Below are 18,961 nucleotides of genomic sequence, written 5' to 3' on the forward strand. Positions count from 1 at the left end.
GGGGCCCCGGCTGTGCCGCGTCCCGCTGTCCGCCCCGGGCCTGAAGAGGCAGCAGATGTAAACAAACAGACGCGTCTTTGTGCGGCCTGCGACTGACCGCGCGCCCTCATTTACATGCTAATACACACCGCTGCACACTTCTCCTGTCCTCCAGTCACACCGCAAAACGATCTGATAAAATACAATTTAAATGCATAAAATTAAATCGACTAACATCAGTCTATTTTCCTTGTTTTTGCACAATTCTTGGAGCATCTTTTGAGCATTTTCAGCACATTGTTATCGAAACTCCCCACGAGGAATTAATTATTCAAACATCAGCGCACAGAAGGAAAAAAATTAAAAAAGCACAAAACGTGAGTATAAATGTGAAAAACACCAGATTTTGTTTTTGCATTTCATTCTAACAAATTTATTGTGTCTCAATCAGCTCGTACGGAACCACTACTGAAATTAAATTACAATCAAATGATCACATCAAAATATACCCTTATTACCTAACAACGGTCAATGTCAGCTCATGGTGATTTGTGCTCCTTTTTAAAAATACAAAATTAAACAAATAAGGGCAACAACCAAACAAAAAAATATATTTATATAGAAAGGAACCAAAATAAAAGCAGAAAAAGGGAAAGCATCGTACACAAAAAGTTTGTGGAGGAAAAAAATAAATTACCGTTTGGAATAATTAATGTGAATTCCGAATAAAATATTAAAACAAGTCATTTGGATGAAAAATATAAGGTAAATAAGTCAGATCAAAATCTGATCTAGTGATCTATATTGCCGGCTTTACAGAGTTTTTGTTTATTAAAACCTACCAAAGAATACTGCTTACAAAGGGCAGCATTAAGAGGAGATCCACAGCACCCACTCAGTCACGCTTGGCAACAGATTTTCAGGGTTTTTTCTCAAATAAGTGCAGCTCAAGTCTTTCCGAATGTCTCATGTTGAGGGGGAGAAATAAAGGGAAAATCCACTCACAGCGTCAAAGTCCTTTAAATAATAATAATTAGAATAATAATAATAAAAAAAATGTGGAGAAGACAGAGAATTAAAGGAGGTGATCTTTGAGATCAGGCAGTCCTGCTCCTTCGTGTCTTTTCTTTCTCGTGAGGGGCCAGAAGGAGGAGAAAAAAAAAATCCCTAATCCCCGGGAAAACGTGCAGTCCAACTCGGGAAGAAAATAGGAAAAAAAAAAATGGCAGTGAATGAAAACGGAAGCGTCGTGGATGTCACTCTTCTTCATTTTGATGCAGTTTTCCCCCTTTCTGTTATTGTTGCAGGAGGGTGGAGGTGGAGGTGGTGGCGAGGGGCGTTTGAGTCCCATTTCTAAATATACAAAATGCCTGCTCCTTTGTTTCCTCAATCAAACACAGGATAATGAAGAAGAAGAAATAGGAGGAGAAGGAGGAGGAAGGGGGGGTCTTTTATGGATAAAAAAGAATAAAAACAACAGTTCCTCAATGCGCCAAAATTACCTGGTGGAATGAACTTGTGGTTGTCACCCTCTGGTCGCTCGCTTCACTTGCATCTTTTAAGTAATCTACTAAAAAATGCCCCTGAAAGAAAAAAGCAGAAGGAACCTTTTAGGTTAAAACATTTCTGGGCCTGGAAGCAGGTTTAACGGTGCGTGTTTGTTTTTCTGGGGGGTTTCTGAGGTGAGGGGATGGGAGGAAAAAGGGGGACAGGTTGCTTGTTTTTGTTTTGTTTTTCTCTCTCTGGTGAAAAATAGATAACACATTTGCAGTCTCATTCATATTCCCTCACAATCACAGTATCAAAAAATGTGTCTTTTCTTTACTCAGTTTAATTGGATATAAAATACTCTATGTTTCACTGAACATTCGTTTGCAGTCCATGGAGGGGGGCGGTGTTTCTGCACTCACATTGCCGACCTGAGAGTACACATCCTCCGGCGTCTGAGCCACTCCTGGGGGCGTCATCCGTTTTTCCTTCTGTCTCCTATTGCAAAACCACACTCTAACCACCTCTTTCTCCAGCTGCAAGTTGTCCGCCAGCGTGGTGATCTCCTGCGCGGAGGGCTTGGGGCATTTGAGGAAGTGGCTCTCCAAAGCCCCCTTGACGCTCACCTCGATGGACGTGCGCTTCTTTCGCTTCCGCCCCTGCGCCGCGATCTTGTCGATGCTGGTGGGGCTGCCGGTGGACGAGTCGGCCTCCTCCAGCCACTTGTTCAACAAAGGCTTGAGCTTGCACATGTTCTTGAAGCTGAGCTGCAGAGCCTCGAACCTGCAGATGGTGGTCTGAGAGAAAACGTTCCCGTACAGGGTGCCCAGGGCCAGGCCCACGTCCGCCTGCGTGAAGCCCAGCTTGATCCGCCGCTGCTTGAACTGCTTGGCGAACTGCTCCAGGTCGTCCGAGGTCGGCGTGTCGTCGTCCGAGTGCGCGTCGTGGCTGTTGACGCTGCCGTGGTGCTGGTGGTGCGGGTGCTGGTGGTGGTGGTGATGGTGGTGGCTGCCGTGGTCCAGGTCCGGGGTGTCCCCCCTCACCAGCCCCGGGTGCACCAGGCTCTGGCTGCCGGGACTCAGCATCCCGTTCACAGTGAAGCCTCCCGGCTGGGAGTAGAGGAGCGACTGCTGCTGCTGCTGCCCCCCGGATATGGAGTTAATGTGAGCCGCAGTCGTGCTCCCCCAAGCCCCGGCGTGAGTCTGGTGGGGGGTTAAGTGGGGGGGCCTGTGGTGCAGCGCGGTGCCCGTGTGCAGATCATCTCTGCCGGAGGACTTGACGTCCTGCTGCTGGGGGCTGCCCGTCATCCCGACAGGGCTCGACGACCACGGCGACCCGGCTTCAGCTGCAGCGACGGCGGCTGCTGCTGCGGCCGCGGCGGCGTGCGGGAGGGACGTCACCCACTGGTGGGCATGGCTCAGCATGTGTCCCCCGTTGCTCGCTGCCATGGCGCCTTGCATAAAGTCACTCTGTACCATCTTGACGGAGGGGTCCCCCCTGTAGCCCCCAGACCCGGAGGTAACCGCAGCACTGCCCGGCTGCATGCCGCCACCTCCGGAGTCAGAGTGCACGATGGAGCCGGACGACAGGATGCTATTGCTGGGTAGATAAGGATTGGAAGCGGCGGTGGCCATTCCGTCAACCCTTAAGAATATGTTTGTGGATAACCCCCCTCCCTTTGTACAGTTACTTCTTTCGAGCAGGCAAATTGTATCTCATGAATTATTCAAACTTTAAAAGTGTGGCTCGGTTTGTTTTGGACCATGGACGTGCGTAAAAACGCAGAAAAGCGCGTTAAAAAGGGGGCGTCAGGAAGCTGAAATAAATCCGCTCGTGTAGTTACAACATTCTACTTCTGCAAGGACATGGACCAGTAAGAAAAAAAAAAAAAACATCCAGCTTTTCAGAAGCCCTTTGAAACCATGTGCAGTCCGGAAAACTTTTGCGCTTCGATGAAACGATAGAGCAACATTAAAAATTCAAATGTCGGGAGAGGAAAAAAAAAGCGGCGTCCCGGAGAAACTTTTGGTGTCCGCAGAAAGGAGAGAAAACCTCGCAAATTCTCCACAAAGTCCAGTTTATGTCCGCTCTGGAGGAGAAAAACATGAGCAGAGTGTCCCTGCTTCTTTTGTAATTCAGTGGCCGAGATTTCTCCTCGCTTTATTCTTTTCTCTGCCTTCCTTTATAGCTCTGTAGAGCCTCTCTCTTTGTTCTGTTTTGATGTATATAAACCTGCCAAACCGCAAACTCCCGTTGAAGTACAATCCACTATAACGGTGCGCGGCGCAGCCTGCGAGCCTCTTCTCTCATTCGCTTGTTCTCTCTCTCCACCTCTCTCTCTCTCCCTCTCTCTCCTTGACGGGCTGCTTTAGTCCCGCCCCCCTCCACCAGCCAGAGGACGCGGTGTTTATCCCATGCGTGCCCGCTGATTGGCCCCCTTCGGCCGGTGATTGGCAGGTCTCGCCAGCCCTTGCTCCGGGGCGCACGAGCCCTCCTTCCGGCTGTTCCAATTGGCTGATTTTTAATTGCAGTCCAAACAAAACGGGAGAGGGACACAACTCGGTAGTAAACAGTGCGCGCACTAACACACACACACACACACACACACACACACACACACACACACACACACACACACACACACACACACACACACACACACACCATAAACTGTGACCTCGAGATGGTGATGAAACTTTTCCCACGTGCGCACGCGGCGATACACCTGTGCGTAAATACAAAGGTTTGCGCACACACGCGCACCCCCCCCCCCCCCCCCCCACAACACGACTCTATACAACCAATAAAAGAAGAAAATAGTTTTTATTCGCTATTTTACGCATAACACGTGACATCATCAGATCTGTTGGAAACAATTATAATTATACGGTAGACTGAGATGGCTGTGGTGCGTTTAATTCCCTCTGGGACGTCCATAACTGCTGAAAAACGAACGTATCCAACGTGAGAATGTAAACTTAACAGTTTTCCCTCCAGAAGGTGGTGACTTAAGTTGCAAGAAATCCAGTGTTGTTGTTTTGGACGCTTTAGGAAACTGTCATCCTCCAACAGAAATCGAGTAAAAGTCACTTTTTGTGGAATCGTGAGCACGCAAAAAAAAAAAAAAAAAAAAAAAGACAAAAAAGGTTGCGGGATCAAAGATGGTTGCAAATTCAGTGAAGCGCGGTGAGGAGAACCAAAACAAGGGCAAATGGAGGAGGAAGAGGGGGCATGAGGAGGGGGTATTTTTTGTATGTTTACCCTAAAGAAATCCAGAGACGCAGTCTCAGAAAACGCGCACCATCCCCGGGAGATGAATGGGGCCTTTTGACAGCCTGTGCCACCCCTCCTCCTCCTCTCCTCCTCCTCCTCTTCCTCCTCACGCACGCACCCATGTGTGTTGATCAGTCCCATACAGCCCCCGCTGCCCCCAATGGCTGAGTATCGGGGGTCCACCTGGCGAGAAGAAGCGCGTGTCAGGTGCTTTCCGGATTAAACGCTCTTGTACGCAGGTTAGAGCTGCATGTCACGTCTTAACCCCCGACATCTCCTCATAAGCCCCCAAATCAAAGATGACGCGCGAACTTTATTGAAAATGGGATTTAAGGGCAAATATTGGGCGGTGGAGCAGTTGCGTATAGCTGCATGCCAGCAGCAGTGCCCCCTTCTTCTCCTTCTTCTCATCCCAGTAGATTTCATTTGGACCGGGCTCAAAACCGAGGGAGCCTCGTGGATTTGTTTACATTGAATGGGTAGGCTGGGGGCCAGAGCCATGGGGCCCCTCCATTCATTAATATACAGTGAGGATTTCTGTCTAAATTACTGCGGCCACAGGAGAGGGCTCCTTATACAAGATAAATAAAAAAATAAAAAATAAGATGTATATGAAAGGAGAGAAAAGGCAGTTTAGAAACGCTCCTGGAAAAAAAAAAACCGCCTCTCTGATATATGATGTGTTTATTATTTATTTGCTTGTTATAAAAGGTCCCTAAGTTCCCCGCTGCTGCTCAGGGGGGAGGGGGTGAGGGTGGGTGAGTTCATTTATTTTGTATGCAAAAAAAAAAAAAAAAAAAAAGAAAGGAAGAAAGGGGGGAGAGGAGGAAAAAAAATCATCCCCAAGTATAACAAGAGAGGAACAGTTAGTGCTGATTTTCATTTGCATAAATTTTCATACATTTTGGTGAAAATAATAGCGCGAGCCGCGCAGAGCTGCAGCTCAGTCGAGGACAGAAATTCTTCGGGCGCACCGACATCGAGCCGCGGGAAAAAAAACACGCATTTACGGGCTGAGCGCGTCAGATATGTGGCGCTATTTGGGCTTTTTTCCCCCGCATCGCACTCAAGGTAAGTCATATTTCATGTTTGCGGCTTTTTTCTTCTGACGGGGATGAGAGTTCATCGCTCCATCATGCAACGATTTTGGTGACATTTGCGCCTTCATCTGCGTATTTATCTTCTCCACATTGCGTTAAATTTACAAATACGCGTCCTTTTAATGTTTTTTTTTCTCTCTCTCTCCAGGCAGAACGCGGGTAAAAATCGATGCGTCTTTTTTCATGGTGCTTTTAAGTATCTTTTATAGGAGCGGACAAGCTGCGCTGTTTTGTTGTGGAAGTCCAACCGGAGAAAAAGTGCGATCAATCACATTTTAAGTAGCGTGAGAAGGAGAGAGAGAGTGAGAGAGAGTGTGAGTGAGAGAGAGAGGGGGAGAGAGAGACCTCTCTCAGGAGGTTGGATCCTCCGGAGACAGCGCGTAGGCACAGCGCGATATGAACTCGTTAATAGAAATCGATCTTCGCGCTGCAAACTTGCTTGAAAGTTTCCCACCAAACCTCAGAGTGATTCCGTCCAAACAGCTCGGGTTCTAACGGAGGCGCAGCGCTCGGCTTCTTATGCTCGGTTTTTTCTTCTTCTGCGTTTGTAACTCATCCAAAGAACGAAATGTCAAGAAAACTGACACTAAAAGGAGTTTTATTGTTAAGATTAGAAGCGAAGTTAAACCTCATCGTTTCGGACAACTTTCCGAGCAGAGCGTGGAGGAACTGGATGGTTTCTTCCTCCTCCTCCTCCTCCTCCTCACGGGTTAACTCCTCTTTTCCCTCATTGACGCGGAGCGCATTGCTGAGCGCAGCACTCGGTAGCCATGGTGAGCCCATAAAAGAGGGAAACACTAGTCGCATTAAGCTGTATGTTTGTGCATTGGAGTCGAGATGAAAAGAGCCCCGGTGGCCTCTAGTAACGCGTTACAGTAACGACACCAACTCCCTTTGCTAGAAGCGCCACAAATCATGCTTGAACGATCTTCTTAAATGCGTAAAATCGCGTAATAACACGCGTCGAAAGGAGCGTCTCTGTGCGTAAATGTCCGCACACCTCGTGAATTATCGCTGCATATCGCGATATAGAAAGCAGATTAAGTCGTGTTAGTGGTGAAGGAATGATGCAGCTTCAGCTCTGTTCTGATGCACATACACGCTTGTCATGTAGATAAAAAAAACAAGATAATAACTACCGCCAGGTGTCGCGCGCACTCAGTGTACACTGGGAAAAAAAAGTGAACTTTAACTTACCTTTGTTGAGTCTGAAGTTTTTCTTCACAGATTTCACGTCACGCAGAAGCTCCTTTATCCGGTGCACCTACAAGTACCTGAACGTTACATTTTTATTGAATAATTCACCACGGAAACAGGATTCTACTGCGCATGCTCAACCACACTAAATTAAAATTTATTCAGCATTTTTTATAAACAGATACCATTTATCTGCAGGAGTAGAAGTACCCAATTTCAACGTTTTACCCAAGAACAATGTAATCCATGTTTTAAAAAACAAACAGTCACTAGAGAAATTACAAATTACAGCCGGTAATCTGTTTTGATATTTTTAAAATCACAAGAAGAGGAAGTAACGAGCCACAATTACTCACATTATTGCAATTAATGAGGTACAATTGGTAATTTATGAGGTATTTTTATGAGCCTTTATACAACTTTACACATTCTCAAATGAAATACTTCATGTGTTAGCAAATTAAGTGAAAGTAACGATTTGTCGATTACTTTAAGAGTATTTAGATTTCTTTTCTCTAAAGCATTACCGAGTACAATCCACTTCATGTAATCTTCATTTAAACTACATTTAGAATTACAAGAGGTGGAAGAAAGAAATTACAAATACTCAGATTACTGTGGTACAGATGTACATTTGGCCGTTTTATTGATTATTTGTTTTAGTGTAGTTCATACTAAGTATACTTAAGTACAATTTTAATCGACTTTGCTACTTTTAGAATAATAAAAGTTGGGGTAATGAATCACAATTACTCAGATTACTATGATTAAATTGTAATTTGGGGTACTTTTCTGAGTTTTTTTTCTCCACATGTGTAACTTTATCCCGACTCCGTACAACTGTAACCTTGTTATCTACTTTGCTGCTTTTAAAATCATGACTAATCCCTACATTAGTGCAATTACATCATTTTTACTCATTCTTCAGCACAGTTCTCCTGAAATCAGCAGAAGTGTTCACACTAGTTTTGTGCTGTGTAACGTTCCTCCTCCTCCCTCAGATAAATAACGACTTTAAATCTGAACTGGATTCTCTCAACTTCTCATAAAAAGTAGAAACACATGGAGATGCGAGTCTTTAACAAGTCAAACAAAGCTAGAGTATCATTGAATTGTCAACTTCTGACAAAAATAGATTCAGTTTTATTGTTTTTTTGTGCAGGACTGAATGAACCGCCTGCAGATTAAATGATCTGAAAACGAGACAAAAACTCTGCAAAGGTGCTTTTCTATTAAATGTCATCATAAACTCTCATTAAGTGGATATATCAGTCCAGACTGCTCAAAGATAACCAAATTATTTAAATTGAACATCTGCGTAATTGAGTTAGTTGAAGATGAAAAAAGCATTTTTGTGTGTTTTTGTGCAGAAATTAACAACATGCATGCAGATATTTTCACCATAACATCTTAAAAAGCCCAAATCTGTGTAAACAGTGTGCAAACTGAATATTTCAAATTTAACGTGCACTTGTATCTGCAGCAAAAATAATATAGAAATGCTGGAGATGTATGGAATTCAGAGGTCAAAGGCATGAAAATGTGTGGAATTTGAAAAAAATCCTACAGAAATCTTGATTGCAACATTTTTTTAAATGCGAAGAAAAGTGTACACGTCCATAAAAATGCGTCCAATCCAAAATACTTATCACAAATGAAGAATTTATAAAATTAGTTTATGTCCATAAAATACATTTTCAAATAACATTTTTTGAGTTTTACTTTTAGCAAATACCAAAAATGCTGGAAGGAAACATACATTTTTTAAGGAAATACTTGAGTACTTCCTCCACAACTGTAGTTCTGTGTGTAATATTTCAGCTATTTGGCAAATTGTGAGTGTGTGTGTGCGTGCGTGTGTTCAGCAGGAGTCAGAGAAAGCATGAGGCAGCACTATTATACTGTCCACTCTTCACCATCATCATCATCATGCACTCATTCTGCTGTTAGTTTTAAAGGTGATTTCATTAAAAACTCAGGATCACATGACAAGAACAATGAAGTACACAACAATAATCTGCAGTAGAAATAAGTACTCCAAATGTCAGTATTTTCAAACACAACCATATCAAGAAGAGACTATAACGGTGACAATAACTGTGCTTCATGTTTGGATTGAGTCAAGATTATTGGACAGCTGAGCCTGAGCCACAGGTCCAGGATGGAGATATCTGTTGAATCGTGTTTTTCTTTAATCTGATTCACCATCTCTCACTGCCCCCCCCCCCCCACCCCACCCCCACCTGCCAGCTCAGGTCTGCTCTCAGTGGTGCCTTCTACTAAACATGTCATTGTTTTATGGGGGGGGGGGGGGGGTCGCTGTGAAGGTGTTTTTAAACATTCAACACACACAAGCTCCTTGTGGTGGAGGGGTCCAGACCCATTTTGCCAGTTCTGCCCCCTTTTTGTTATTTCCATCTATGCTGATGATCACGTGACAATATAAACGCTCCAAATGAAGGAGGAATCAATTTCCAGCAGGAGCCTGACGTCACCACTCAGTCTGATGGAGATTTATGACGCCTCAGAGGCGTGCACGCACACGGCTCCCATTAAAATGGTGCGTAATTCCATGGTTTAAAAAAAAAAAAAAAAAAATGATGGCCTCCCGAAGGTGCACATCACCGCTCCTCCTCGTGCTTCAGTGATCGGAGGAGACGCACGACTATTTCAGACGCGTTAATTAAATGAGCCACATTAAACATGGCCTCCTCTTTCCTCCAACCTGAGCCTTCAAACAACACGCACGCTCAACTCAAGTCCTCCTCGCGCTGACGCACAGTCAGCAGGGACGTCATCATAAGTGCGTGTGTGTGTGTGTCAATTAACAACAATCATTTTAAAACTTCAATTTCTCAGCAAAAAAGTGTATTGATCTATTTGAACTGCCATGGTAATATCTTCTCTACAATATATGCAACAAATATTTATTCATCTAAATATATTGCATATAAAATACATTATTGTTTATTTTATATATTTATTATGTCAATGTATTTATTAATCCAATTTTCACATCTGCAATTATTTTTTAATTACATTTTTTAATATTTTACTCAATACTTTAGTTGATTTAGATTTTTATGAATAATCTAAATGAATATTACATGTAATATTGAAATAAAAATAACTTATTTGTTAATGGATTTAATCTGTTCTTTTATTTATTTCATTTAACTAATTCATATCTATTTTTTTTCTTAATGTGTTTGTTTTGTTGGTTTTTAGTTTCTTTGTTATTGAATTTAATTATTTGTCGTCGTGGGCCCGGAAACGCACCAAATTATAGCAGAGGTTCTTGTTTTATTATAATGATGGAAAACAGCAAACAAAGTAGATTTAAATTGTATTTCAATTAAAAAAGAAAGGTCAAAAGTTGCACGGAGGTTAGTTTTTTTTTTTTTGTGAGTAAATAAGATGAGAAAAGGCAGGCAGTGAAAGTGTGTGTGTGTGTGCGTGTGTGTTTGTGTGTGTGTATCTGTCAGTCTTCCTCCTCCTCCTCACATATACAGATGTAAAACACATCAGCATTGACACACACACACACACACACACACACACACACACACACACACACACACACACACACACACACACACACACACACACACACACACACACACACACACACACACACACACACACACACACACACACACACACACACACACACACACACACATCTGAAAGCTGCAGCATCCAAACAAACCACGCAGTATGCAAATCAGTTTCCCTCTATTCTATTAGAGTGTATTACACATGCTAATCAGGACTGATATTGTGTTATTAAGCTGAGTAATTAATAAATAAAGTAAATCCTCTGAAAATCACATGTATGGACGTCTGGTTTGGAGTCGCACGGCGCACGTCTCTGTTTGCTGTTGTTGTTTGTTAAACAGTGGCGGTCCCTCAGGATAGAGGAGGGGTAGGGCTACGTGAGGCTATGGGGGGGGGGGGGGGGGGGGGGGGGGGGGGGGGGCACCTCCCTGCTCAGGATTACATTAATCAAAGTATTTATTTCCCTCGGGGAGCCGGGCGCAAATCACTCCAAATCCCAGTAAAATTGGATAAGAGAAGCACACAGGGTAACCCTCTGTGTTTTTTGTTCATTTCACCAACTTAATGGATGTAGTTCTATCTAACTTTGTGGATTGTGTGTGTGTGTGTGTGTGTGTGTGTGTGTGTGTGTGTGTGTGTGTGTGTGTGGAGGAGCACACAAAGCTGGAGGTATTGAGGTCTTTGAGAAGACAAACAACATAATTGGATGGAAGCAGGCGCTCAGGTAGAGAAAAAAAAAAACCCAACACTAACCACCACAGCAGCCCCCCTCCACCCTCCACCCTCCACCCCTCTGATAGGAGGGTCTCTGGGTAGAGCCGCCATCCTCTGATTCCCCAGCGGGGGGCTACGGGCGCGTCAACCTCCAGCACCGAAGCCGCCTTGGCTAAGTCCGCTCAATCCATCGCAAACCCCAGAAAAGGCGGGCGTCTCTGCGCTGTTTGCTGAGTAATTACGTGCGATGTTTGGGAGAGGCCCGGCTGGCTCATAAATCAGTGTGTGTTTACAGCCAAGCTGCTGCTGATAAGGCCATAAATACACCAGCCAATATGCTTCCTATTACAGGTAATGCAAATAAAATAATGGGGCTGTAATTTTTCCTTCTGTTGCTGCGAGGAAACGCCGCCTCCTGGTCTTCATGCAGCTCCAGTGCAAACGGCTTCATCCCAGTCATAAACGATGGCCAGTTTGCAGTAAACACACACACGCACACATACATACAAACACACACACACACGCGCAGGAAGGCTCTAAAAATGCATGAGAACACATGCTGACACACACTGTTGCTGCCATGCTTTCTGGGGGGTACGAGGGGGTACGAGGGGCAGCCCTGACTCGGAGCCAGGCCTCTCGGGGTGAAGCCGGCCGGCCTGCCTGCATGGGGCACGACACACTCAGCGTGTGTGTGTGTGTGTGCAGTCTGTCCAGCTAATGTCAGATTACCCATGATGCTCAGCCAATGAGCAGAAATCTGCAACTCTAAAACGTCCTTTTGACGAGACAGAGGACGTTGTAGAGTAAAAGGTGCAGACTACATACAACTTGACCCACCTGGAGTCATTTCATCATTATTCACACTTTAAATAAAACTCCAGGAACCTGCTGTCTTTCCACTCATACACACAGAGAAAGTGTCAGAAACTCTGAAGCTAAACCCCAAAACTGTGACTTGGTGATGTTTCACAGTCCATAATTTACCTGCCACTGCAGAAATCGATCGTCTTTCACCTCATCCTGAACAGAAAGTGTCTGAAACCCGTAACGCAGGCATGGAAAATGTGGGTGATCACAGCTAACGTGCAAACGAGTCGGTTTCCAGTGTGTGTTAATTAGTTAGACTGCATACATAAATAAACTCACGCATGCAAGAACAAAAAAATACTATAAAAAATCTCCAAAACGTGTCTCACCATGTGTTAAAAGTAGCTGATTCTTGTCAGGTAAGCATGCAAAATGTGGGTTTTCACAGCAGGCGTCCAACTATAGTTCGTTTCAACAGTGTGCTAATCGATTACAGTAAAATATGGAAATTAATGGAGAACAGCTGCTTGCAAGAGCAAAAAAAACCCCCCAAAACACACCTTAAAAAACTTTGCCAACACATGTCGCTTTATGTGTCTGAGTCCACATTGGACCTGCCATTACAAATATATTGTCTGTCCCTCATATCTGTGTCATGTAATCATACAAGATTTGTGTTTTCAATGTAAATTTGCAAACAGATTCATTTAAATTCCAAAACGTTCATATTTCACTGCAGGAAACCTAGATCTTAGATTCACGTCTGGACAGGAAATACATAACATTTTGAAGAGAAGCATGTAAAGTTAAAATTTATACTGCAAATGATCAGACTGACTTAATTAATTCATGCTTTTCTGGACATAACGTGTCCAAAGCTCAGAAAATAATCATGTGAAGTCTGTGTTTCCATGGGAGATGTGCAGACTTCCTGGTTTCATTGGCTGTGCTAAGCGATTACACTATGGGACGTTTGCAAAACTAGAAAAGGGAAATTACAAATTTGGCGTAACAGAATCCATCTTTTCTCCCCAACTGCAAGAACTGCGTCAACAAATACCATGTATGTATGTTTCAGAGACCAGATTTCACTTAATATTACAGGAAACATTTGTATTTCAATCATTTCTGCACTCAAAGTGTCTAAAACTGGCTATTTTGGGCAGATTTGCAATATGTTTTATTTTCAACGTGTCCCTATTGAATTGGGTACAATATGGAAAATAATGCCGAGCAATCATATCTGAACAGGAAGTGTCTGTCTTTTATTAGCAGTTCTGCTCACTGCTGATTCTCAAGTCAGACATATTTTCCTCCTCATGTCGCAGGCAGCCGTTCACTTCCATCCAAAGTGGCTTTGCTTCTTATCGCGGTGACATCACCTGTCGGGGTGAAGCACACCAATCTGCACCGGTGAAGCTTTACAACGCCGTCAGAGCATAAAAAATGAGCCCAGGCCCAGCTCCCACCATGATGGATTACACAACTTAAGTTTCCAGAGTCTACTAATTCATTTTCATACGCAGTGATGAATGGAAGCCAACGGCTGCCTGAGAAGGTGGAGAACAGACCTTAAAATTTCACTTAGACCAGATGCAAACTGGTGAGTTTACAGGAGCTAAACTATTACCGAGCTGTACGGAGATGAACGGATGCTTCAAATAGAACCAAATGTTGGAAAACTGAGCAAAAATGTGAAATCAGTCTGTATGACCTTGGTGTGCAGTGCATGAGGTAAAGCAGCTTCAGCAAGTTTTTAATTTTTTTTTATTTTAAATCGATATTTGTATTTTTTTCGTAGTTTTGACTGTTTGAATCATATATAACTCCTAAGATAGATTTTTTTATTATCTTTTTTTATGATAATGTAAATAACTTCATTACATTTAAAAATATATATTTTGAAATTATTTTCATCTTTGTTATTTTCAGACTATTTTATACATATTTTCTCTATTTCAAGAAACATGCACTTTTTGATTTTTTCAACTTTTCTGTAATGACTTTTCTTTTTTTTTTAGGACACACTTAAACACATTTAATATTTCATATTCTATTTATATTTCCACAAAAACATATTTATTTTGACAATTTTTTCTCTAAATATTTTTAATGTTTATTTTTCAAATGTTTTTTATGTTTCTTTAAGACAAAGATACAGCTACTTTATGTCATTTACACAATCAATACTATCTCGTTGTTATTGTTTAATTTTTCTAATGCTGTAAGTTTGGCTCTGAGGGAGGCTGGCTGGCTCCACAGTGAACTCCACCTTTAAAGTTCCCCTGTGCTGTGGAGGGCCGCCGGCTGTAGTTGATGATCCGCGGTGGCGGCTGACATGTGCTATTCATACGCCAGTTTGTGTGGTCACGTCCTGCAGCCGGGAAGTCTTGATTCATGCGGGCATTATGCACGCCGGACGCTTATGGCACGTCTCTGCGTTGCTGTGCAGTCGGGGCCCATTTGTCTGGAAATGGCTTTACATACATCTTCTCCTCGATGGGCTCCCCCTCACCCCCCTCACCCACCCTGCCTCTGCTAACACACACACACACACACACACACACACACACACACACACACACACACACACACACACACACACACACACACACACACACACACACACACACACACACACACACACACACACACACACACACACACACACACACACACACACACACACACCAGCTTCATGCTCAGGCACACTGTGCAGCCTCACATACATGCATAACCAATGTTTCACCTTCACGTCACTCTTTTTTTAACAACATTGCGGCTTTACATGTTAACGTGAGCTCAAGTTTTGTGCGCCATCAACATCCTGCTGCAAACCTGTGTTAGATTTCAGCTGCACGGCGTCACGCCAGCATTAACTCTCCTGCTTTTTGCATGAAAGTTTGACTCCTGCTCTGTCAACAATAAGGCTGAAGTCCACTTCTGACCTTCTTAACAATCCTCTAAAGTTGCAGTTTGCAGGAATGTGAAGGATAATACGTTAACTGTGTGCCGCTTTCTGAAGGCTGAAAGTTCTAAAAAGTTGATAATAGATCAGTGTGACGTGAATCTATCGGCTTTATTTCTCGAGGGGAACGAGCATTAGCATGGAGAGCTGCAGAAATACTTCGAAGCAAAGGCAACTTTCTACAACTTCATATTACACTTTCATTATTGAGAACTGGAGGATATTTTTGGTATGCAATATGTTTTGTTTTGCACTAAAACAAAGGCAATGTTTTGTAATTGTTGGTATGTAAAGGTTCTGGCGCTACCATGTTACTGGTCCGACACAGTTGAGCTTGAAGTGGCTCCGAGTGCACCACGCTTACTGTTTTAACGACATTTAAATAGGCCGGGCTCTATTTGGATGCTGTGATGTCACGACTTCTGTGCACCAATCAGGATGGAGTGGAGTTCAAACATGATTGCATGGTTTGACTCGGTTCAGTTTCAGAGGTTTCTGGTCTGTTTGTGCTGCAACTGTTGGTGAGGTGTTCATGCAGAGCTTGTTTGGGAAATAAATGTCTGGTTAGTAACAGTTAACTCATCTTAATGCTTTTAGACCAGACAAAGCCGGCTGGGGCTCCTGCTGTTTTTCTGCGTTGGTCAGTTTTTACCTCCCGAGCTTTCGTGCAGGAATAATCCAGAAGGATTATTTTGTTGGGTTACAGTTATAGTTCAGGCTTTCTGTGGATTTCAAGGCCTGGATTGTGTCTGGTCCGGAAACACATTCAGAGACAGCAGATATGATTTCTGTACAATCAGGCCTGGCGTCACAAAAGCCGCTCTGGTGGTGGTGGTGGTGGTGGGGGGGGGGGGGGGGGGGGGGGGGGGTAACATGCTGGCCGCGGACCCCTCTGAGCTCACCGCCACCGCATGAGTCACCAGCAGGCCTGAGGTGGTAAACAGGGTCCACCACAGTGAGGGGCCTGAAATCCTCGGCCTGATTTCCCTCGTTTTACCTCGAGAGAGGATGTTTGGTGCTGATGAGCCGTTAGAGCGGGATTAGACAATGCAGCTCACAGTCCCACACAATACAACTTTGTTGTTCAACCGTGTTGGAAAATTGCCTCAGCATGCTCTGTCAAGTCAAATATTCCTCTCAGCGTTTGGCTTTCAGTTGAACACCAGGCAGACGTGTGTGTGTGTGTGTGTGTGTGTGTGTGTGTGTGTGTGTGTGTGTGTGTGTGTGTGTGCCACACAGCACATTTTTGGTGCAGCGGGGTTTGTTTTTAGCCGAGCAGAGAGAAATCCGTCCTTCTGAGGATTCGCACAGGTTTTTCTGTCTGGATATAAATAGTTTCCACATTTTACTGACTCTTCTTCACGCAGTCTGTTCATTTTGATGGTTTGCCTCTCCATCTCTGTGGCTCAGTGCTTTCCAGAAACAAGCCGCCACTCAAACCGTGTGGGCGGGCCCACTTTCCTCTCTTTACCTACAGTCCTGAGTTTCTCTCTGCTGCTTTGTCTCTGTGCGCTCGGACATCTCGGCATCCTGAGAACCGTGTGTGAAACATCACAGGATCACACCCGCAGAAAGACGTTTACGATCTGTACAATTCTAACACCAGTCATACTGTATGAAGTGCAACATCTAATACGCTGTAAACAACATAGAATACACCCAGAATCAAGGGAACATACGTGAACAACAACTGTGAATATCCAATCCACCCAATCTGAGGAATCAAAGTTTTTACAAACAGTCCAGATTCTGCATCAACGTTCTTGAATTCTCCTGAATGTGTAAACATCTATAAACAGTCTTCATTCTGCAGAAAACTCACCAGAACATTCTGGAATCAATTAAAATTCTTGATTCTGTGATTCTAGAATTCAGAGGATTCTGTAACTCTGTGAAGAACTCGTCAACACTCCAAGAATCAGTGAGACTCTGCTGAACATGTAAGCTTCTAGAATAAGATTCTGGATTTTCCAAGCATCACGTTAACCTTCAACTTCCTCAGACCTGAGAACATTCTGGAATCCGTGATCATAATCTATCATTCTAGATTATTTGAGGATCGCAGTGTCTGTTGAACCTGAAGTCTGTGAACAATCTGGAACGTATGGAGCTTCTAGAACTGGAGAATCATTCAGACTGGGAACATTCAAAGATCCACAAAGAGTCCAGATCCTATGATAAAACTCTAAAACACCAAAACGTCAGTGAATAATCTCAACGCTGTGTGTGTGTGTGTGTGTGTGTGTGTGTGTGTGTGTGTGTGTGTGTGTGTGTGTGTGTGTGTGTGTGTGTGTGTGTGTGTGTGTGTGTGTGTGTGTGTGTGTGTGTGTGTGTGTGTGTGTGTGTGTGTGTGTGTGTGTGTGTCCTTCTGAGGGTTCACACAGGTTTTCTGTCTGGATATAAATAGTTTTCTTGTATATTTGAGAAGATGTTTCACACAGAGTGAAAGGTGGTGTCAAATCCAACACGTCATGTGTCATCAGTTTGGGACAAAACACACTCCGGGTACTTTTCTCAACGCCGTGCATGCTGGGATGGATCTCTCCCGCCTCAGACCGGATTGGTGCTCGTGTGGATGTCTTCATTGTCAAAACAGGAGAGAGGAGTGAAAGCGAGCGCTGTGCTCCTGCGAGGTCTTCCACAGGGACGCCTCCTTTGTGTGACTGAACTTGAGATAATGCCGGGTGTCATGTAAAATGAAATTACATGCAGCACGCCGCTCTCTAGTTATCCTCAGTCTGTAACCTTCATATCACGAGTGAGACGAAAGCTCAGCAAAGCGTGGACCGTTCGCACAGCGTCGGCACTCGGACCGTTTCGGATTAGCGGCCCACAAACACCCCCCCCCCCACCCACCCCCCCCCCCCCCCCCCCCAACAAAGACGAAGAGGCGTGTTGTCAGGATCTGTACATGACTCTGACCTGTGTGTCTCCTGTGTTACATAACGCCGCTCCACTTCCCTGACTGAGGGTCTGCCAGACTTGCACCCACCGGAGTCTCCGTCAGACCCTCCATCCACACTCGGCTCCGTCTCATTAGGCTGCGTTCATTCTTCTTCTCACACAAGCCGAGTGACGAACAGCCCCAATCATCACCCTCTCCTTATTTAACACCCCAAATCTGCTGTTTTCTGCACCCACCAGCCAATTACACCTGCATCCAGACAGACACTAATCAAGTTCACATTCATTAGCACCAAAAATATCACAGCTTTAGTCCCAAACTGGAAAAATAACATTAATTCCTGTTCATTTGGATTGTTTGCCTCCGTCTCCGGTGGCTTACAGCGTTCCAGAAACACAGCGTCACTCAGAGCGTGTAGGCGGCCCGGTTTCTCTCTCCACCTTCTCTCAGCTGCTTTGTCTCAGTCTGCTCCCACGTCTCAGCTCAGGCCTGCAAACTGTGAAGGTTGCAGGGTCGCCACCTCACACGGCGCCGCGACACCGAGCAGGTCACACGCTTCATATCCATTCAACTCTCAGCCTCAAACTTAGACGTTCTGTATCCTCGGCCTGTTCTTCCCCTTTTCTCTTCCAAACGAACAGAGAGGGAAGATGAATCCTGCTGTTCTGCAGGATCTTTTAAACAATTTATAATATTTGAAAAGACTTTAATATCTTCACAACATTTTAAAATCTTTTGAGAATTCTTTTTCCTTAACATTCTTGACTTTTTTTTTATTTTGGGGATTTGAGGATCGTTTTAACATTTTAGGAAGTGAAGTCTAATCAGAACAGATCATGTTAATATTATGCAACAAGCGTGAACAAATGTGATATTTGTTCATTTCCTAATCCGATTAATAATGAGATTAACAGGTGATGGCAGGAACAGGTTACTATATCTAAACTTTTGATAATATTGTAAATAATT

General features: G+C 44.0%; 1 protein-coding gene across 2 annotated transcripts; it reads right to left on the minus strand.

Annotated features, from left to right (window-relative positions):
- Positions 1-1,463: 1,463 nt before the first annotated feature.
- On the minus strand, positions 1,464-3,137 carry pou3f3b (POU class 3 homeobox 3b; the record flags this gene model as incomplete). Of its 2 annotated transcripts, none has more annotated exons than XM_080492682.1 (2): positions 1,464-1,562; positions 1,899-3,137. In XM_080492682.1, the coding sequence occupies 2 exons, from the start codon at positions 3,099-3,101 to the stop codon at positions 1,464-1,466; spliced, it is 1,302 nt and encodes a 433-aa protein (XP_080348808.1). The 2 variants fall into 2 exon arrangements, with proteins under 2 accessions (XP_080348808.1, XP_080348807.1); XM_080492681.1 differs by having other exon boundaries at positions 1,890-3,101.
- Positions 3,138-18,961: the final 15,824 nt, after the last annotated feature.

The sequence above is a fragment of the Lipophrys pholis genome, assembly GCF_963383615.2.
Source record: "Lipophrys pholis genome assembly, chromosome: 23".
Classification (NCBI taxonomy): domain Eukaryota; kingdom Metazoa; phylum Chordata; class Actinopteri; order Blenniiformes; family Blenniidae; genus Lipophrys; species Lipophrys pholis.